At 34.4% G+C, this 24083-nt stretch overlaps 1 protein-coding gene across 4 annotated transcripts in view; it reads right to left on the bottom strand.

Annotated features, from left to right (window-relative positions):
- LOC143231100 (regulator of G-protein signaling 7-like) overlaps positions 1-24083 on the bottom strand; it is a 144832-nt gene that overhangs the window by 23203 nt on the left and 97546 nt on the right. For all 4 annotated transcript variants that reach the window (XM_076465663.1, XM_076465665.1, XM_076465664.1 and 1 more), the window contains 6 exons: positions 23585-23726; positions 21694-21775; positions 18270-18344; positions 11137-11226; positions 7540-7601; positions 2637-2750 (listed from right to left, as the gene is read on the bottom strand). In XM_076465663.1, the coding sequence (XP_076321778.1) occupies positions 2637-2750; positions 7540-7601; positions 11137-11226; positions 18270-18344; positions 21694-21775; positions 23585-23726 (565 nt within the window). The remainder of the gene's footprint in view (positions 1-2636; positions 2751-7539; positions 7602-11136; positions 11227-18269; positions 18345-21693; positions 21776-23584; positions 23727-24083) is intronic.

Below are 24083 nucleotides of genomic sequence, written 5' to 3' on the forward strand. Positions count from 1 at the left end.
TTAAGTTATAAACAAAAAAATATTTACTTCATTATATAATAAACAACAAAGTTATTTACTTCATTATATGATATACGACAAAGTTATTTACTTTATTATATGATAAACAACAAAGTTATTTACTTCATTATATAATAAACGACAAAGTTATTTACTTCATTATATGATAAACAACAAAGTTATTTACTTCATTATATGATATACGACAAAGGTATTTACTTCATTATATAATAAACAACAGTTATTTACTTCATTATATAATAAACAACAAAGTTATTTACCTCATTATATAATAAACAACAAAGTTATTTACTTCATTATATGATATACGACAAAGGTATTTACTTCATTATATAATAAACAACAGTTATTTACTTCATTATATAATAAACAACAAAGTTATTTACTTCATTATATGATATACGACAAAGGTATTTACTTCATTATATAATAAACAACAAAGTTATTTACTTCATTATATGTATTTACTTCATTATATATAAACAACAGTTATTTACTTCATTATATAATAAACAACAAAGTTATTTACTTCATTATATGATATACGACAAAGGTATTTACTTCATTATATAATAAACGACAAAGTTATTTACTTCATCATATGATATACGACAAAGTTATTTACTTCATCATATGATATACGCTAAAATTAGTTAATTTATTGTATAATAAAGAACAGAAAGATTTTTAAACTTGGCCTTAATTACGTAACTGACAGCGCGCAGAAAAAGCTCATTTGTTAATTCATCTCCTGACTTTCATATCTCAACTGTCGTATGAGGGCTAGTAATTTCTGAACGTGGTTTCTGCGGCTTATAATGCGTGGAATAAGTTGATTTATTTATTTATAAACTTAGTGAAGTTTAGTACGTTTTTCTTTTTTTCTACCGTTTTCATTTGTGGGCGATAGGAAGCTAATCTTGGACACTTTGTAATGAATTTTTCTACCCTTCACTGTCACGTGATAACATTATTTTAGGTATTGTTTCAAAGTGTTTATCTTCTGTAAGCTTCTATCTTTGATAATAACAACCAAGCCATCGTGCAGGATTAAAAGCGATTATCGCCAAGTGCGTTTCATTTATCAAAACAAGCAAGTAATTTATACGGCTCCAAAACAAAAGAAACTTTACGAATTTTTAGTTCGTTGTTAAACCAAAGAGAACAGCAAAGACGATTGTGTAAAGAGATAAAGTTGAAGTGGTATATTTTTGATTAACTTTAAAACACCCTATAAAAGCTTTAAATCAATAAATCAGAGTAAACAAAAAACTTGGTATTAATGTTTGATACTGTACGCCGTCTAGTTTGAACATATTCAAGTTGCTTTTATTTTATTACTTAATATTAGGTTTTGTATATACAGCAAACGACCAGAAGTGATGTCACATGTGTGTTTTGAATTTCGCGCAAAGCTACACGAGAGCTATCTGCGCTAGCCGTCCCTAATTTAGCAGTGTAAGACTAGAGGTAAGGCAGCTAGTCATCACCACCCACTATCATATCTTGGGCTATTTTTTTACCAACGAATAATGGGATTGATCGTCACATTATAACGCCTCCAAGGCTGAAAGGGCGAGCATGTTTGGTGTGACCCTCAATTTACCAGTCGAGTGCTTTAACCACTTGGCCATGCCGGGTCATTATGTTATATACATATATAATATTAATACTCAACGGTCAAGTAAAATAAACCAAAATCAGAAGAAAGGACTGCGTTATAAACAGCAAATCCAAGGCTCTGATTATTAATATTTTCTGATAAACAACAACAAAAAAGCCTTAACAAAAATTAAAAATCGCTGCACAAATTAAAAGGATCCCCAGGATACAGGCTATAATGTGGGATATAAAATATACCCTAGGTTTTGGTTGTTAATAAGGTAATTTAAACAACTCGGCACTACTTGGATGCGCATGAACACCTTATCGCATATAAAGGCTTATTTACAGTAGGGAAATTGGTAGTTACGGTGGTCTTAACGGATGGTTTCGGGAGTATACCTGTTTGTTTAGAGAACTGGTTGGGAACTTTTATACTAGTATAATTTGTATACTGGTCTACTAATTAGTGCCTTACCACCAAAGAGAGGGCTGAAATACTGACTTCAGGAGGTACGTTTATCTTACTTACCCCCACGTGGTAGTACCTTATTCTTGTAACTTTTTTTATTCTTTACTTTGAAGAGCAGACACCTTCCCACAACTGTCTGAAGACAGTTATGGACGATATAGATGTAAGACGTTGTGGGCTTAAGCACCCACATATCGCTCTCCTAATTTCTATTTCTTTTAATTATTTTATTATTACAGTTTATGAATTTCTTTATGTGAGACTGGTCAACGGAAGTTAAGACTGATAGACGGTGTATCCTCACCGTAATGGTGGTCCTACTTCTTCCACCACCTCCAAAACCAAGGGTACGTTTTATATTCCACATTATAGCCTATACTCTGGGAATCATTTTAACTTGTGCAGCTTTTTATGATTTTTATTAAGAAAAAAAAATGCATACATATATTTTTAATAGTTTTTAGTTCAGTCATAACGTAATGAAATACGCTGTGATAAATATATGCGTCAAACAAAGTTTTGAGAATGGAGAAATACATACGTTTGCTTTTCCAATTCCCACAGTTCCTGGCTATCAGATATCCATGGATTGGAAGGTTCTGGTGTGGTAAGAAATGGATCGTATTCTTGATATTGCTCATAATAGTTTATGTACCTGGGTTTGGGAATACAATGTGATCAAATCAAATAAGTAAACAGTGAAGTTGGATTATAAGACAAATTACAAATCTTCAACAAACCTATCAAACAGACGCAATTCAGTGTTAATGAACCATTTGTGTTGCAATTTATAAAATCTATAAATCGAATACTTTTGAGTTTGTATTCTCAATTTTGTGAATATCTATATATTTATTGACTACAATATTATTTTGTATTATATTATATTGGTTTGGTTTGGTTTGTTTTGAATTTCGCGCAAAGCTACACGAGAGCTATCTGCGCTAGCTATTCCTAATTTAGCACTGTAAAACTTGCGGCAAGGCAACTAACTAGTCATCATCACCCACCGCCAACTCTTCGGCTACTCTTCTATCAACGAATAGTGGAATTGATAGTCACATTATAACGCCCCCCCGGCTGAAAGAGAGAGCATGTTTGGTGTGACAAGGATTCAAACCCGTGACCCTCAGATTACGAGTCGAACAACTTAACCATCTGACCATTAACAGTTTGAAAACTAGGTTATTCAAGTTTAAAAATATTTTAAGTAGTAAACACGGCTTCATCAAGATCTGCAGAGTCATGGCATTACTTATCATTACATTTTAAACTAAACACCATGATATCGCAGAAAACCGTTGTGTTGGACATAAGAAGAAGCGAAGGTGGAAGATCGAGCTAGGGAACACAAGAAATAATTAGAAAAGAAGTCTTTGAACACCCTAAGAGAGCGAGAAAGAGAAGTTAGAGAAATGACAAGCTTACGTAGGACAAGCTTAGGTAATGATTTCTGAGGTAGGACAAGCTTAGGTAATGATTTCTTAGGTAGGACAAGCTTAGGTAATGATTTCTTAGGTATGAAGTTTAGGTAATGATTTCTTAGGTAGGACGCTTAGGTAATGCTTAGGTAATGATTTCTTAGGTAGGACAAGCTTAGGTAATGATTTCTTAGGTAGGACAAGCTTAGGTAATGATTTCTTAGGTAGGACAAGCTTAGGTAATGATTTCTTAGGTAGGACAAGCTTAGGTAATGATTTCTTAGGTAGGACAAGCTTAGGTAATGATTTCTTAGGTAGGACAAGCTTAGGTAATGATTTCTTAGGTAGGACAAGCTTAGGTAATGATTTTTCGTTTAGGTAGATTTCTTACAGGAGCTTAGGTAATGATTTCTTAGGTAGGACTTAGGTAATGATTTCTTAGGCAGGACAAGCTTAGGTAATGATTTCTAGGAGCTTAGGTAATGATTTCTTAGGTAGGGTAAGGTAATTTCTTAGGTAGGACAAGCTTAGGTAATGATTTCTTAGGTAGGACAAGCTTAGGTAATGATTTCTTAGGTAGGACAAGCTTAGGTAATGATTTCTTAGGTAGGACAAGCTTAGGTAATGATTTCTTAGGTAGGACAAGCTTAGGTAATGATTTGAAGCTTAGGTGATTTCTTAGACAGGACTTAGGTAATGCTTAGGTAATGATTTCTTAGGTAGGACAAGCTTAGGTAATGATTTCTTAGGTAGGACAAGCTTAGGTAATGATTTCTTAGGTAGGACAAGCTTAGGTAATGATTCTTAGGTAGGACGCTTTAGGTAATTTCTTCCAGGTAGGACGCTTCTAGTAATGATTTCTTAGGTAGGACAAGCTTAGGTAATGATTTCTTAGGCAGGACAAGCTTAGGTAATGATTTCTTAGGTAGGACAAGCTTAGGTAATGATTTCTTAGGTAGGACAAGCTTAGTAATAGGACAGGACAGCTTAGGTAATGATTATTAGGTAGGACTTAGGTGAGTTCTTACAGGAGCTTAGGTAATGATTTCTTGAGGTAGGAGGAAGCTTAGGTAATGATTTCTTAGGTAGGAAGCTTAGGTGAAGGACAAGCTTAGGTAATGATTTTAGGTAGGACAAGCTTAGGTAATGATTTCTTAGGTAGGACAAGCTTAGGTAATGATTTCTTAGGTAGGAGCTTAGGTAATGATTTCTTAGGTAGGACAAATGATTTCTTAGGTAGGACAAGCTTAGGTAATGATTTCTTAGGTAGGACAAGCTTAGGTAATGATTTCTTAGGTAGGACAAGCTTAGGTAATGATTTCTTAGGTAGGACAAGCTTAGGTAATGATTTCTTAGGTAGGACAAGCTTAGGTAATGATTTCTTAGGTAGGACGTTTAGGTAATGATTTCTTAGGTAGGACAAGCTTAGATAATGATTTCTTAGGTAGGACAAGCTTAGGTAATGATTTCTTAGGGACAAGCAGGTAATGAGTTCTTAGGTAGGACAAGCTTAGGTAATGATTTCTTAGGTAGGACAAGCTTAGGTAATGATTTCTTAGGTAGGACAAGCTTAGGTAATGATTTCTTAGGTAGGACAAGCTTAGGTAATGATTTCTTAGGTAGGACAAGCTTAGGTAATGATTTCATAGGTAGGACAAGCTTAGGTAATGATTTATTAGGTAGGACAAGGACAATGATTTCTTAGGTAGGACAAGCTTAGGTAATGATTTCTTAGGTAGGACAAGCTTAGGTAATGATTTCTTAGGTAGGACAAGCTTAGGTAATGATTTCTTAGGTAGGACTGCCTAATTATAATATGTAGAATATTAAAGTTGGACTGATGTTGTTTAGTTAATAACAATGGCAGGACCATTTCAGCTTACAATGCAAAAGAATCGAGTTTCAGTATCTGAGGCGGGCAAAGCACATATAACCTATTGTGTAGCTGTGAGCTTAATAACAAATAAACAAACTTATTTGTGGAATAAAACAGATGATTTGGCTGTTTAGCCATCATTGCAGCCTATGAGAAAAACATTTGCAAGGAAGAGAGTCTGAATCAGTGTTTAATATTCATCATTTTGACTCGTAACAAATGTATTAGGCTTTCATTGCACAGAATTCAAAGGATTCTGAAAAAAACACGACATGGAACAATTTCAAAGTTTAAAAGTATTTTAATGACGAAGAATGACTTTCTTTTCGTTTGTTTTTCGAAGGCTAGAAACGAATGCATGGACCACAAAGTTCGTGAGCTATATTTGCCGTATATACAATAGAACGTTTTTAATTTCATTCAATGTTTAAATCACGTATTTGACTCAGACGTATTTCAGGCCTCTCTTTTTATCAGCATATATTATCATAAAACTCAGTGCTTGTCTGTTCTCAAAATGTGCGTGCACTTCACGATCCAAATGTCTATGCAAGTGCAGTTAATTTTAATGGGTGGAAACAAAAAGCGGGTGAGAATATAGCTTAGTAAACGTTTTGTACAACAAAGTTTTTAAATGATGTTAGGTCATAGAATAACATTATAAACTTACACGTAATTTATATGTATTAAATATGGTAAAGTTTAGCCCCAACCAAACTTTCTGGGCCCGGCATGGCCAAGCGTGTTAAGGCGTGCGTCTCGTAATCTGAGGGTCGCGGGTTCGCATCCCGGTCGCGTCAAACATGCTCGCCCTTTCAGCCGTGGGGGCATTATAATGTTCGGTCAATCCCACTATTCGTTGGTAAAAGAGTAGCTCAAGAGTTGGCGGTGGGTGGTGATGACTAGCTGCCTTCCCTCTAGTCTTACACTGCTAAATTAGGGACGGCTAGCACAGATAGCCCTCGAGTTGCTTTGTGTGAAATTCAAAAACAAACAAACAACTAAACTTTCTCTCTTTATAGAATACAGGCCGTACTTAACTGACGTTAAGGTCTGTAGGTCTAAGGCAAATGGACTTATGATTTTAATATCTGTGATTATAATTATTTTGTATTATTCTATAAGTCCTGTATTTAAGAAAGTACTGATGCAATGAAGATAATAATTTGACCGCAGATGTTTATAGGTCTCTGCTGGTCTGCGAGTATTTGCAGATTTATTTTGTTTATTCAAGCTAGATTCTTAATATAGTTTTAATACCATTCAGGATTATACATAGTTTCGGTAAATTCCGTTTAAATTTTTATGAAATTAGCAAAAATTGCGCTAACAATTCTTCTAAATATTTAGATGATACCGTGTTTGTTTTGAATTTCGCGCAAAGCTACTCAAGGGCTATCTGCGCTAGCCGTCCCTAATTTAGCAGTGTAAGACTAGAGGGAAGGCAACTAGTCATCACCACCCACCGCCAACTCTTGGGCTACTATTTTACCAACGAGTAGTAGGATTGACAGTCACTTTATAACGCCCTCACGGTTGAAAGGGCAAGCATGTTTGGTGTGACGGGGATTCGAACCCCAACTCTCAGATTACGAGTCGAACGCCTTAACACACTTGGCCATGCCGGGGCTAGATGATACCCTCTTATTGATAAATGACATTTCAGCCATGGAATGTTTTAAGAATATCTTTTTCATTAGAAATTTTAAAGAAAAACAAGCGTTTACTGTGCTAAAATTAACAGCATGCGCCCAAATACTTTATTTTACCCCCAAACTAAAGATGGCTAATGTAAGCCCATTTTATCTTTTCGTGGACAAAATATTAACAAAAGTATGGACATTTAATATCACTTCACCAGCAGAGGGAGTAGTTTCAAATTTGTTCAGATTATTTCAGCTTGCTCTAAGATCAGGCTTGGTCTAGTTGTTAGGTTGTCCGGATTATGAATCTGAGCGGTTTATGGTTCACGCACGCTCCGCACTGTGTCGCTGGGTTGTCGTCTTCGAAATTCGTGTGCTTTATATTAAAAATCTATAGCAGCACTTTGTGCGAACATTAAAAAAAAGACAACAAATATTTGGTCATACTTTGTAACATCTTTTCTTTTTAAAAATATCGAATACTGAAACACCTAGTTGACTTACGATTCTGACACCTTAGAAATTTTCACGTTTCTTCTGTCCAGACGATTCTTCAAAGTAATAATCTAAATTGAAAAAGAAAGAACAATGAATAATTTAATGGGTTGAAACTTATACATTTTTATTAAGGGTCAGAAGTTGGATTATACAATTTCTTTTTGGATGCACTCCAAGTATTCTTAGGAATCATATTTCATTCGCGTGAGCAAAATGTTCCAAACAATCTTACTGAGAAAATAAATTCTGAATATTCTGGATCAAATAACTCATTACTTAAGTGGAGTAAACGATCTATAGAAAATATTGGCAGTTTTATATCTGGTTTAAAAACGTTAGATCGATTTTCTTTCTGTGTAGATTTTGATACTGTTCTGGAGATCTTATGAATTTTCTACGGACAGAAAACTGTCAGATATATTTTCTTTTTCTTTTGAACACATTTCGGTCTCTATGTTCTATGAAAAAGGCCTTAACATATAGACCAAAACCTCGCTAAAAGAAGATACGTAAGGTACTTTCCCATCCAGATGAAATTCTTAAGTTTAGTTTATTGTTTTAATTCAAATTGTTCTGTGATTGATTTTCTAACTTCAATGTTCTGACGGCAAATACTTTTACCGTTTAAAAGGTTAAACCATTTTAAGGTATTCATAAAACGAACACTTCGCCTTATTCAAATAGGTTACGTAAAACTAAAGTTAGCAAAACAAAACGCGGTAACTTTAACTTCCATGCCGAGTGCGATGCGTAGCAATGGTGTATACTGATCACATCTGATGCATAAATTTACGTTTGAACAAAGTAATGGAATTGACAAACCAGCGAGAATGGTCAATTACGAATTAGCTTTCATAAATGTAATCTAATCATAACACAACGGAAATAACACAATTTAACAGTCCAGGAACCACCTAACTAAACCGATTGATTTAGAAATGTATGAGCTAGAATATTCACTGTAAATAGTAGTTCGCTCTTTTTGGTACATAAGAAAATTAAAAAGTGCTATCATAAAAACAACAACAACGTGTTTGCAATACTGGACTTTGAACAGCATTTCGAAAAGAGTTGAAATTGAAGAGAAATTTCAGTAGGTGGTTCATAAACCAATCGTTATAAATAATTTAACAGCTTTAGAGAACTGATGTTCGTTCTGTCAGTTTATTACATTCATTCAGTTGGAACAAACGCACGATCTATGATCTTACTGCGAACTCAGCTTTTGTATATATATATATATATATATATTCTGGCTGATGCGCTTTGCTCTAATATTATTTTTCAAACTAGCAACAATATGTTTTGGCATGTTTCTCCTTCCTTGGACTGGGTATGGTCTAGTGCTATGTTTTTAATTCAAATATATATGGTTTGCTTCCCTTAACCGTATCAGAATTTACACTTTGAGTTTGTGCACGCATTCCAAAAGTGACATTCAAACTCCTCTATTCGATTAGAACAGCCAACGTGTTAACGGTGAATACTGTTGACTAGGTTCCTAAATCATATTAGTTTGAAACTAAGAACGGCTAGCGCTGTTAACTCGTGTAGCTTTACGCGAATATCCAGAACAAACTCTCTTACAGCACAATTTTATTTCAGTGTTATTACGCCATAGTGATTTTTAAGCCTTACTATTATAAGATATCTGCTTTCAGCTGTGGGGTTAATAGGTTCGCATTTATGATTCACAAATTAAATTCTTTCATTATTCACAATTACTTCTATAGGGTGGCCCGTGTCCAGAAATAATCACAATTAGGACATCCGCCCGTTTTACCCGAGTCACGTTTGGTCTCGCTAATGGGGTATGGAAATAGTTTCAAACAAAGTGAGAACGAAGTCTGGAGGATCAGGAATACAAAATCTATTTGGGTTCGGCGACTCTGAAACCCCAATCCTCTATCCCATTATGCCTGGTCGACCTTCCAGGCGTGTTTTAACACCGTTGATACCCCCATTAGTAGGTAGACGACGCCATATAGATGAGGACGCCCTTCATCCGAACCACCTCGAGTTCACGTGCCATATCTGATCAAGTTACGTTTACAACTGAGAGACTAGATCACTGTCGAGCAAACACACAACATAGGTCGATATAGGAGATCGGGTTTGATGGTATAAAGACGTAATAAAATACAGATATTATTTTAATCAGTTTAACACAAATCGAGTACATTTCATGCAGGCCTAACATGGCCAGGTAGTTAAGGCACTTCACTCGTAATTCGAGGGGCGCGGGTTCGAATCATCGTCATACCAAATATGCTCACCCTTTCAGCCGGGTGGGCGTTCTAATGTGAGGGTTAGTCCCACTCTTCGTTGGTAAAAGAGTAACCCAAGAGTTGGCGGTGGGTGGTGATGACCACCTGCCTTCCCTCTAGTCTTACAGTGTTAAATTATGGACGGCTAGCGCAGATAGCCCTCGTGTAGCTTTGTGTGAAATTCAAGAACCAAACCAACCATTTCATGTTTTCATAAGATTTGGGCTTATTTGGGACACTGGAAATGTATGATTGTCAGTGAAATTCATTATTATTTGTTTTTAATCATCAGTAATGTTCGAGGAATACATTTCACACCGTAAAAGTAATGTTAAACTTTGAAACGTCTTTTCTAGTTACTTTTAACACATACCATAACTGTTTAACGCCTATTTAGAATGCCAACGTTTGTTGAAAGTTAAGCACAAAGCTACACAAGGGTCTATATGTACTTTGTCCACCACGGGTATTGAAACCCAGTTTCTATAGTTATAAACCTACAAACTTACCGTTGTGTCACTAGGTGGCAAATTTGAATGTATATGATCTTGAATGTAACGTCTGATTTAATAAAGAAATTCTGTATTAAACATTTAGAGGAAGGAAAAAAAACAACATTAGTTTATATTATGTGTTTTAACTTAAAACATATTATTTAACTTTATCAACTTGGTGACAAGTTTGGGTAATAAATCAGGAAGGTTACACTTTCAAAACAGCTGGATATGATCACCAAAATTTCGCCTAAACATCATTGTTTAAAAGTCAAAACTTTCCTTCGAGATTTAAAAAGATGTTTGGTGTGAAAGTAGGTGTTAAGAATGCCTGTAGCTTAAATCAATTTATCTGTTTTTACAAAACAATAAAAAACAAACGATTTATGTAAAGTTATGTGATACGAAAACGTTATGTAAGCTAAAATCCGTGTCATAGTTCTTGAACGAGGTTTATGTAAACACTCTCAAAAGTATGTAAACGAGCATGCGCAGAAAAAAAGATAAGGATAAAAGTGATCATTTTCGACTTTCCTTTCTCAGTTGTGGATTTTATAATTTTTTTCTGTGTGTAGAAGGGGATTTACAGCTACTGTTCTGGTAACACAATAGGGTGTTTAGTATCCAAGAGTATCTTTTGGGTTTTCGAAACGTGAGATAATTTTATTTGGATCGTGACTACATTTGATGCCTTAATGTGTCGCTGGGGGGCTTCGAGTAAAGTATAAATTTGGGATGAATAAATTAAATACAAATGAGACGTAACTTGAGGTATTATTATTAATAATATTATGGTGGAGGTTAACATTATCGAAACGTGTTAACTACAGTAAAAATCTTACCTCCGTTTTTAAGGCCTCGCTAGGATTAGCTAACTCGGTTTCAGAGACGCTAGGACTAATCCTTCCCCCTGATACGGAGCACTGCATATGCTAAAAAAACATGATATATAATAAATAAACAGGTTTAGTCTCAATAATTCATTAACATTTTGTAGTTACAGAAATCTGTATATATTTTTTTCCATCTTTATTATACTTTCAGTGGCTTGATTTGTTGCATTTACCACTCCATCTGGTGGAGGAAATAAAAGTTTAGTTCCACATGTGTGATGCGTTATGTCAACATTCAATAATCAAAGTTTGACTTCCAGGTCGATAGTGATAAGTGTGAACTCTTCGTTTGCGATATGACCTTCATTTGACCTTTTGCAATTAAAATTATTTCATTATTTTCTGGCGGTCATAGATCATAAGGTGAGATTCTATTTTCGGTAAAAAATACGGTTATTTAAAGAACTATTTATTCATGTATGTGTAACGTCAAGCTCAAACTTTAACAAAATTTTAAAAACGTTCCTTTACATTTCTAACTGCAAATTTTCAAAATATGGATAAAAATATAAACTTTTGAGTGGGACATTACGACAGTTTACTACATTACACACATTACGATGGTATACCATATTACGTACTTGACTTTGGAGTAGGATATTATGATGGTGTACCACGTTATATAGATAAGTTTTGAATGGTACATTATAATGGTATACCACATTACGTACTCGACTTTTGAAAAAGAAATTACAATGCTATATAATATTACTTACTTTACTTTTGCATAGGAAATTACGATAGCAAACCACATTACGCCGTTAATATTTGAGTGAGATATAACATTGGTATACCACATTACGTGCTTGACTTTTAAGTAGGACTTTACGATGATATATCACATTACGTACTACTGATATTTCTGAATAATTACTTGCATAATTCACTGCTGGATACTTGTTTTGCAGGACAAACAGTCAGTGGCCACTTTATTAGGTACACCTATTTACTACCGGGTAGGACCCCCTTTTGCCTCCAGAAATAAAAACTGAATTCTTCGCGGCATGGACTCAACAAGGTGCTGGAAACATTTCTTAGGGAATTGTTCCATGCTGATTCGGTAGTATCACGCAGTTCCTACAGATTTGTCGGCCATACATTCATCCTGTGAACCACCCATTCCACCTCATCTCCATTGGATCGAGATCTGGGGATTGTGCAATCCATTGGAATACACTTTAGTCACTGTCACGTTCGTGGAATCAGCTTGAGATGATGCTTGCTTTGTGATATGTCACATTATACTGCTGGAAGTAGCCGTTGGAAAACGGTATGCTGTGGCATTCAAATGATGCCCATATGGTATTAAGGAGCCTAATGTATGCTAATAAAACATTCCCCACACCATTACACCACCATCAACAACCTGTACTATTGATACAAGGTAGAATGGATCCATGGATTCATGTTGTTTACACCAAATGCTGATCATCCATCTGCATGTCGCAATAGAAATCTAAATTCGTTGGACCAGGCGCGATTTATCGAATCTTCAATCATCCAGTTTTAGTCATCCCACCGTAGTCTCGTCTTCCTGTTCTTAGCTGGCAGGAATGGAACCCGGCCTGGTCTTCTACTGCTGTAGCCATCCGCTTCAAGGTTCGACGCGTTGTGAGTTCAGAGATGTCCTTCTGCACACCACTGGTGTAAAGAGTGGTTATTTGAGTATTTGTGGTCTTCCTGTCAATTTAACGAGTCAGGCAATTTTCCTCTGACCTCTCTCATTAACAAGGTGTTTTTGCCCACAGAACTGCTGCTCACCGGATGTTTTTGTTCTTCACACTATTCTTTGTAAACTCTAGAAACTGTAGCGCGTGAAAATCCCAGGAGGTCAGTAGTTTCTGAGATGCTGGAAGTACCATGTCTGACACAAACAATCATCCCATGGTCAAAGTTGCTTAGATCACGCATCTTCCCCATTATAATGTTTTGTCGAACAATAAATGAATCTCTTGACCATGTCTGTTTGCTTTATATATTGAGTTGCAGTCACATGATTCACTGTTCGGGTATTTGCATTAAAGAGCAGGTGTTTCTAATAGAGTGGCCACTGAGTGTAATTCTAAAGCATGTTGTTACAGCGCACACTCATCCTAAAACAGTTTTCACGAAAATTCCTATTCAAAGTGATTCATAAAACCTTGAAGAATCCTTTCAAAGTATTAAATGCAATATTTATTTGGCTGCGGTTTGGTTTGTTTTGAATTTCGCGCAAAGCTACTCGAGGGTTATCTGCGCCAGCTGTCCCTAATTCGAAGCTGCGACTCTCACATTATGAGTGGAGGCCTTGTCCACCTGGTCCATTTGGCAGTGACTTTTAAAGAAAAGTATTTTTTAAATACTTTAAGACTAATTAATATTTACATTTCAAGCTGTTCTATATTTAAGAATGTATGAATATTTTTTCGAAAAACATCATTTATTATTTTTGAATAGATTACCTTTATTTTTAATATTAAAACATAACATAACTATAATTAATAGTCTTTTTTTTAATTTTAGCCACAGTAAATATATAATTTGATACTATCTTTATTCATAGAAATTATCTTACGTGCTTAATAACAACAAAATACACTTTCCAAACATTTTAACGACAAACCATGTTCAAAACGTTTATAAATGCGCTTGATTCGTAATCCGAGGGTCGCGGGTTCGAATCCCCGTCACACCATATATGCTTGCCCTTTCAACGTGGGGGCGTTATAATGTGACGGTTAATCTCATTATTCGTTGGTAAAAGAGTAGCCTAAGAGTTGGCGGTGGGTGACGATAAGTAGCTGCCTTCCCTCTACTCTTACACTGCTAAATTAGGGACGGATAGTGCAGAGCGCCCTCGTGTTGCTTTGTGCGAAATTCAAAACAAACAAACAGTCTTCTGTAACCTCAATAATATAGTTAATACAGGCCCACCATGGTTAGTTGGTTATGGTGCTCGACTCATAATTTGAGGGCCGCAAGTTCAAATCCTCGTCACATCAAACATGCTCGCCATTTCAGCCGTAGGAGCGTTATAATGTGACGGTCAATCCTACTATTCGTTGGTAAAAGAGTAGTTCAAGAGTTGGTGATGACTAGCTGCCTTCCCTCTAGTCTTACACTGCTAAATTAGGGACGGATAGTGCAGATCGCCCTCGAGTAGCTTTGCGCGAAATTCAAAACAAAACAAACTTTTAATTTGTTCAGGAAAAATATTTTATGTTCTTCAAACCCTCTTCTAAATTCGAACATTTGTATTTGAAGCTCAACAATAAATCACGAGAAATAACTTTTTAAAATTTGTATATGTTTCGCCTCAGATTATGAATAAACTATGAAGTGTTTAAACCTTAAGAAGACACAACCTGAGATGATTGGTTGTTTTCTAGTTTTTTTAAACACATTAATTATTATTATTGATAAATAACATAACTTGTTCAAAATACTTTCATATTGCCATTTTCTGAACGTTTGAACTTACAGCCCCCCCCAAATGATATTAACTGATTAACATATTCTATGGATTAATTTTTATTATTTCTGGATGACCAATAAGAAAACTTTGTTGAGAGAAAGATACCGCTGTGTAATACAACTTAATAATAGAAGTAAACTACAAAGCTACAAATCTAACCACTGGGGATAAATGTATTTACTTGAAACATTCAGCCAATCAGTTCGAGGCATGACAGATAGCTGAGTTTTACAGATAACTAAGAGTTTTTCATAACACAAGTTACTTCTCTTCAAACTTAGCACTTAAAAAAAAAAGATTCACAATTACATCTGAGGAGAAACAGTTACAAACAACAAAATGTAGTCGAATCTCCAATGTAATTATTTAATATATTACATTTTGGTGAAGCATTTTATGGCGTGACGAATAAAATAAATAAGAAACCGTATTTCACACTTTGTTTGTAATGAAGCACAAGGGTACACGATAGGCTATATGTGGTCTGCCCACCACGGCTATCGAAACCCGGATTTTAGCATTATAAGCCCGCAGACGTGTCGCTGTGCCACTCGGGGGTTTGTTATTTCACTCAATCAAACGAAAATGCAAATGTTAAAATAACTTGCGAAAAGACCCTTTGAGCTTAAAATTAGGCATAGCTGAACGATTAAAAAGTCGTAATTAAAAACAATAATTTTTACGCTTATAAAACACAACAAATAAAATCTGTCGTATTTAAATTTGTAACTGAAAGCTCCAATTAAAATATCAAAGCAATTAATCTGGAAAATGTTCTATAACGAAATTATTATAAACTTGAACTTAAAAGACTCAGAACCTCGAGCAGAGCACTTTCGAACAGTTCATTGCTCTTCTTCGGACCCTTTTCTTCTCACCTAGAAGAACATTCAAATGCTTGAAAGCGTTAGAATTTCTGTGTTTTTTAACTCTGGTTTATTTTGTAGTGACCCTTTTTGCTAAGCAATATAAAAGTAGTAACATCTTCTCTACGACGAAAGAGAGCCGAAGGCCGCCTGTTTTAACCACTCGCACCACTATACACTAGTGTATTGTCTGTTAGTCAGTCAGTAGTATGGGTGCGTATCTCATCGTAGTAGTAGAAACGATAAGTATCTGGATATTGATGCGCGATACGATAAGTATTTACATACAGAAGTTTTACCCACGGTTTGTTTCAACGTTTAACAGTCTTGTTTGTAATGCATTATCTATATTACTAACATTGTCTTTTTTAAGTATTTGTTGTTGTATGGTGTTAAGCACAAAGCTACACAAAGGACTATCTGTGTTCTACCCAACACGGGTATTGAAACCCGGTTTTTAGAGGTATAAGTCCGCAGACATACCGCTGTGCCACTAGGGGGGGCTTTTGAGTACTTAACACTTTGCAGTGCTCTTTCAAAATTTCAGGTTTGATGAACTAAATGGCAGTTGGCAGGAGAAACACAATAAAAAAAGGTTAATGTATTTCTATCTATTTTGTTATTGTTAATTTGTTGCGTTACGTTAATGTATTTCTATCTATTTTGTTATTGTTAACTTGTTGCGTTGCGTTAATGTATTTCTATCTGTTTTGTTATTGTTAATTTGTTGCGTTACGTTAATGTATTTCTATCTATTTTGTTATTGTTAATTTGTTGCGTTACGTTAATGTATTTCTATCTATTTTGTTATTGTTAATTTGTTGCGTTACGTTAATGTATTTCTATCTATTTTGTTATTGTTAATTTGTTGCGTTACGTTAATGTATTTCTATCTATCTTGTTATCGTTAATTTGTTGCGTCACGTTAATGTATTTCTATCTATTTTGTTATTGTTAATTTGTTGCGTCACGTTAATGTATTTCTATCTATTTTGTTATTGTTAATTTGTTGCGTTACGTTAATGTATTTCTATCTATTTTGTTATTGTTAATTTGTTGCGTTACGTTAATGCATTTCTATCTATTTTGTTATTGTTAATTTGTTGCGTTACTTTACATGTAATGTTTTTAATAAAAGAAATTAAGACAATATGTAGTGCTCACATTAACCCTTAGAAAAAATACTTTATTAGGTTTGGTTTGTTTTGAATTTCGAGCAAAACTACACAAGGGCTATCTACGCTAGCCGTCCCTAATTTAGCAGTGTTAAACTAGAGAGAAGGCAGCTAGTCATCACCACCCACAGCCAACTCTTGGGCTACTTTTTTACCAACTAATAGTAGGATTGACAGTCACATTATACCCCCCAAGGCTGAAAGGGCGAGCATGTTTGGTGTGACAGGGATTGAACCAGCAATCTGCGGAATACGAGTCGAGTGTTTCAACCACCTGGCCATGCCGGGCATCTTTATTACATTTTTTTTCTGTATAAAAGACTTACAATGTTTACTCATGATGTCAGAAATACATAAATTCAAGTCGTGATGTAAAAGATAAACCCCTATAACTCGAGGACTTTCGAAAGGCGGATCTTTCTTCTTCAAGGGCAAACAGTTTATCCTGAAGAAGAAATGTTCACCTTTCGAAGGCGTTCGTGTTATAGGTTTTTTCTATCATTTCGTAATCTTTACTGAAGGCTTGTCAGATTTCGTGAGTATATATATAAATCATATCGTATCGGACGATGTATCGATATAATCGTACATTATCGCTGTATCGCCACACACTTAGTCAGTAGGCACTAAAATGACATCTCATACAGGAAGTTTAACGTTGCAATTTGTAATTTCGGGACGTCAGTAAAACGTGCGCATGCCATGAATCACGAGAAGAATTATGTATTCTGTAGGCTACAATACAGCATTACCTATGAACTTGAAAAGCAAGAAATGAAAATATTCGTTTCTCTTAATTTTGGTGTTATTTTCCTTGAAACAGAACACTTTCGGGATACCTGCGTATGTACATCTAGGATTATATGCTGTTTTATCAGACCTTCCAAATACTGTCATACTTTGTAAACTGTGCATTTTCCCTCCAACGCTGTTGAGGAATAGACCAAAGTCCTGAAACGTAAACTTTGGAAACTTGCAACATACCGCTGCAGTGAAGCGTATTGATATTCACCGAAACGTTTCTTGACTACAGTTTCAACAAAAATATTGAATTTTTCTAATTCTTCGTGAAACGAACTAAAAAGGTACACGAACCCTTTCTAGAGCTCACATTGTTAGTTTATTTTAAAAGTAAAATGTGAAGGTCTTTTATTATTTTTTCTTAAAAAGAAAAAAAAAACGTCATTTGAAGTGAACTCTGTCTGGCAATAAAAATCTCTTGTAAGATATATGATGATATTGATTATTGATTTTGCAGAAAAAAGTTACATTTAATAGAGTTTTCTATTATTTAGTGCTGTAGAATAGGGGATCAGAATGTCTGGTTCTAAGTTTGGGTTTGATTAATGGAAACAAACAATTTTATGACAGAAATATTACCGATGCTGCTTTTTTTAACAAATAAAACAAGAATTTATTGTTTTTTTAACAAACTAAACCACAATTCGTTGTTTTTTAAAAACAAAACCAGAATTTGTTTAAAATAACCGTAGACCTTTAATAACAACTGAATGTCATTAAAATCCAGATACACACACACACACAAATATATCCGTTTACTCAATAGTTTAAATACATAATTCCTACCTTTGCACTTTTGAACGGCTTGTTCATTCTGCATGCCTTTTTTATATCAATTTCTGTTGTATTAACACAACCTGGCTGAATGAAGGGAAAAGTAGCATTTTATTTCAAAATGTTCTGTTAAACTTTAAATCCATTAAACAGTGAATCAGCTAAGCATTAAGTCCATTAAACCAGTTAAACTTTAAATCCATTAAACAGTGAATCACCTAAGCATTAAGTCCATTAAACCAGTTAAACTTTAAATCCATTAAACAGTGAATCACCTAAGCATTAAGTCCATTAAACCAGTTAAACTTTAAATCCATTAAACAGTGAATCAGCTAAGCATTAAGTCCATTAAACCAGTTAAACTTTAAATCAATTAAACAGTGAATCAGTTAAATATTAAATTTTGTCAAATGTTAAATCACTTAATACAGAGAACAGCTTTTCTGAATTAAACGTCAAGAATAACTGTTATTAGAAACGACAAATTTAATAAAATTATAGGAGATGGATCAAACATTCATTAGAAGGTTTTGTATTATAAATTTCATAATGCGTCTTTTTTTAAATAAAGGTTTTAAACAAAAGTAGGTTTAGAATGTGATAACACTGTTTGGCTGGCTTCAATCTACTATTTGTTGTCAATTAATCGAATATTTAGCTAAATGTGTAAGATAGTTTTATTAAAACATTTTTCCACTCCAAGTAATAAAGAAATGAAGGTGAAAAAGCTTTAATTCTAGTCTTCATATTAAGCTTACTATAAATATAACTGAAAAAAACAAAAAACTAATACGTCGAAGGCTTAATGTTTTACTTCAGTTATGTAAACACGCATATCTTTTGTATTTAGAAAAACCTAACCACGTAGTACATTTTATTTAAACACTGGTTATAACTGAATTAATTTAAGCTCTATATGACGAATAATTTCGAAACACTTAGCAATGCTCAGGGCCATCGTACCTGGTTATGGATCAAAATGACTAATGTTCGCGCCGTGACGCTCCCAAACACTCTTAACATTTTCAGCTGTGGATGCGCTATAAGAGTAACAGTCAGCCCCATTATTTGGTTCAAGACAGGCAAAACTCATGCGGCGATAGTTGCTGTTTGGCTAGCTAACTTTCTTTAGGACAGTATTTCCAAATAATGGAGAAAAAATACGAGCTCTAACTTTCTTGTTTTTATGCCAGACGTTTTAACCTACACGTGAATAAGGTGCCGTTCAAGTTGAAAAGAACAATGTTTATCTTCCACCAGTTGTTTCTCCAGAACATTGCATAAACATACAAATACGACTGTAAATATATCCAGACAGACAACTGACCCCTTCCCCGGCTTTACTCGTGTTCTGACGTAGAACACTTTTACCTAATTACTTATCTCACTCAAACTAACAGTTTTGTTTGTTTGTTTAGAAATCAGCACAAAGCTACACAATGGGCTATCTGTGTTCTGCCCACCACGGGTATCGAAACCCGGATTTTGTTGGTGTAAGTCCGTAGACATATCACTGTGCCACTGGGTGGCTAAACTAACAGTTACGTTTCAGATTCGATACCGAAAAGAGTGGTTGTTATTTAACCCTTGCATATTTACTCTTGTTAAAAACAGCTTTTTATTTTTTAAAATCGGAAACGGGTTAGTTCTGTTATGGAGTACAAGATTTTCGAACTGACGAGTCAAGCCCAAATCCATGCAATCCCACAACATGTCCTCCTCAAAATTATATCTTCGAGCGTGTTATAAAAAGTTTCAATCAGTCATTAACGTGGATAGTTGGTGTCAAATAAACTGTCTTCCTTCTCTTAAATAATTTAAAAACCGGGGAAACAGGCTGGTAAACTTAATAGGTTTGCCACAAATACAGAATACAAACAGTTTTTTAACCACAGGAAAAAAATAAGACACGCTATCTTCGTAAAAACGATACTTGAATAATTGATTTCAATTATCTAAGAAATCGCAATAAAAAACACAACCACAACACGAGGATTTTGGCAATGGAAAAGTTCTCTAGACTAAGTGTTAAAATACTACATCTATCTCTCTCTTTTATTATAATTAAATACAGCAAAGAGAGGTGTTAAAAATTAGTTAGTTTGATTAAAGTGATTTTTTTTTTACATTTTTGCAATATGCTACTCGAAATCAATTTAAATGAAGAAAGGCACCCTAGTTTCTGAGAACAGAAGTGGCTAAAAAACGTTTCACGATAATGAACTGCTTTAATTATCAACATCATTAAGAGATCATTAATATTCATGTTGCAGCGAAACGCCAATTTTCCAATACTAGAAGTTGTGTGTAAGTATTTCACTAATTCTTTTAGACAGTTTTTTTTTTACTCTTATGGTTATTACTTATTATAAACATGGTTTGAGGATAATGGCCGGCTACATTCGAATCAAAGAATAATTATAAATTATTCTGTATATTTGCATTATATTATTTGTACAAACAAAATAGTTACTTCGGGATTCCTAAAGAAACAAATTACAGCAAAACGCAAGAGAAACCACCTTCCCATATGTTTGTTTCTTTTGAATTTTGCGCAAAGCTACGAGAGCTATTTGCGCTAGCCGTCCATAATTTTGCAGTGTGAGACTAGAGGGAAGGAAGTCAGTCATCATCACCCACCGCAAACTCTTGGACTACTCTTTTACTAACGAATAGTTGGCTGAAAGAGCGAGTATGTTTGGTGTGACGGGAATTCAAACCCGCGACTCTCAAATTACGAGTCGGGTGCCTTAACCACCTAGCTATGAAACCGCCTTCCAAATCGGCCACCGGCCCGGCATGGCCAGGTGGTTAAAGCACTCGACTCGTAATCTGTGAGTCGCGGGTTCGAATGCCCATCACACCAAACGTGCTTGCCCTTTCAGCCGTGAGGGCATTATAATGTGACGGTCAATCCTATTATTTGTTGGTAAAAGAGTAGCCCAAGATTTGGCGGTGAGTGATGATGACTAGCTGCCTTCCCTCTAGTCTCACACTGCTAAATTAGGGACGGCTAGCGCAGATAGCCCTCGCGTAGCTTTGCGCGAAATTCGAAACAAACCAAAACCAAATCGGCCAAACTGACAACTATTTTAAAAGGTGAAGCATGATGAAAACGACAAAAAATACAGATACATGATTTGTAACACCAAATAAACAGAGAAAGATTTGTTTACAGAAAAAGGTAAAAGGTAGTAAAATAAATCTTTAATCCAGAAAATAATGAATATTTTTTCTCTTCTCCTCTCAGAACAAGTCTCAGTTGCTTAAGGTTGACTTGTAATTAAAATGAGATTAGAAAACCATCCTTGATATATTTTAGTTGCCTAGGCTTGACTCGCAATTAAAATAAGATTAGAAAGTAATCTTCAATGTTTTGGATGGATACACACGCTCACAAAATGTAGTGACTTTCAAAAAGAAAACAATAACTTACTACTGGTCTATGCACGTCCCAAAAAGCTCTTTCCTGGCTATCCAACACTTTTCTTTCCAATTTGTCTCTTTTCTTGTCAACCCTAAAGAAACAAAGTTTCTTTGACCACAACGAGTGAAATAATTGTTTTGTTTTGGTGTTAACTGCACGTTAGACAGCGGTAACGTTACGATCTTACAGCTCTAAAATTCGAGGTTTGATTCCTTCGCAGTAGACAGAGTAGATAGCCAAGTGTGGCTTTGCTCCCAAACGAAGATTTTGAAATGTTAAAATAAATAGTTATTTCAATAATGCACACTAGACTATATGAGTTATGTCAATACCACAGGAATCAAGCTTCGAATTTAAGCGTTATAAGCCTTCATGTGTACTTAACAATCAGGGTGTAAAACGTACTAAACATTTTCTGAACAAATGTTATTAAGATTAAAGCAGGTCTTTATGATTTTTAAAACAAAAAGTACACTACTTTATTAATATCTTAGTATTATCAGTTTCAAATATGCTAGTAATTCATTTAGAAATAACTCGTGTCTTTCTAACGATGGTATTTCATTAGATAATTTAAGGGTTTATAAAGATTTTATTCCACTGCGCAGATTTTCAAAATTCTATATATTGTTACAGTATAGTAACTAAAAGTGCTTTCGAGTGCCACTTTTCTCGTGTAAAAGTGGTTGAACGAAATATAGTTTGTGGTTAATTTTGAATTATATATTATTTATATATCTATTTCTAGTTATTTTAGTTTCAAAATTTTCTTATCTGGAAAATTGCTCACAGAGTAGCTTCTAAGTTTATGATAAAACCTGATTTTTGAAATTAGCCTGAAAGCGTAGTTCTTTACCGTAATAAATACAATATTAAAATGAACTTGGGAGAATAGTTTATTACAATGATGCGTTTAGTATGAAATTAGCCTGAAATCCTAGTTCTTTACATAACATACGTATGTAATGTATAACATAAAATTAGCCTAAACGCATAGTTTATTACGATAATAAATAAAATATTAAATTAGTTTGTCAGCATAGCTAATTGTGATAACAAATACATTATGAAATTAGTTTGTCGGCATAGCTAATTATGAAAATAAATATAATATGAAATTAGTTTCACAGCATAATTAATCACGAAAATAAACATAATAAGAATTAGTTTGTCAGCATAATTAATCATGATAAGAAATACATTACAAAATTGATTTGCTAACATAATTAATTATGTTATAAACACGTTATGAAATTAGTTTGTCAGTATAGCTAATTATGACTATAGACAAAAAACTAAATAAGTTCAAAAGCATAATTAAATTTCTAAATGACCTTGAATGACCTCGGTGACATTATCAATGGGTAGAACCCCAACAACCTATTTCCATACGACTGACAATTAGTTTTCTATATTTCTCCATTTCTGAATTTCTTGCCTGTCAATGGACATTTTTATAACTCTATATACACACAAACGTGCATATATAACCATAAATTTGAAAGCCACAAATAAAATACGCTGCATATTTTATTTATTTTTAATGTGTTTTGTTCATGGTTTAAACAGTTATGATCATACTATAATTAATCAGAGGTTTGGATTTGCTGTTTTTGACGCAGTCCTTCCTCATAATTTTGTTTATTTATTTGGTTTCATTTGGATGTAATTATTTAATTTCACTAATATATATATACAGAAAATTAGGTTTCACTTAACTGCACATGTTAGAGAAATAATATAAAATGTTCAATGATAATTTTACAAGTTTTATTATATGTTATAGAATCTTAAGGTCCTACGTGTTTTATAAACAGAACTCAAGTTTTCCAGTCAGACAAAATATTATACATATTTCAACCGTAAAGAGTCCTAAGATTTTATATAAAATGAAACTCACTTGGTTCGTGCCTCAGCCTGCATGAAGATAAATTCCCATTTCCGAGAGAACATTTTCTGAAGCCTCGCCAGGTTTTCCGCCTCGTAGTCTGCCAGTTCTAGCCGGGTTTTGTTCTGCATGGTGCGTTTACATAAATACACAGCTGACAAAAAGGAAGAAACGTGGATGGGGTAAAGGTTATTCGTTTATTTTCTTTAAAACAACTTTATTTCAAAAGCGTAAAAAAATGTTTAAATGCTAGTCTATACGGAAGCCATCCTTAGTCATTCCGAAGCCCCTGGAGGAATTCAGTAAATAGGGCTCCATAATGATAAGAAAACTCAGAAGTAGATTAATAGACATAGCACTGGGGGCCCTTTCATGTGAGGGGCCCCAAGCAATTGTCTGGTTTGTTCAATAGGTAAGACCGCCTATAAGTCTGTAGTATAGTCATATTAAACTCGAATATTCTATTTTATTTTAATTAAGCTAAATCGAGTGTTTAACGTTTGTGTTATTT

Source organism: Tachypleus tridentatus, chromosome 10 (assembly GCF_004210375.1).
Source record: "Tachypleus tridentatus isolate NWPU-2018 chromosome 10, ASM421037v1, whole genome shotgun sequence".
In the NCBI taxonomy this organism is placed as follows: Eukaryota; Metazoa; Arthropoda; class Merostomata; order Xiphosura; family Limulidae; genus Tachypleus; species Tachypleus tridentatus.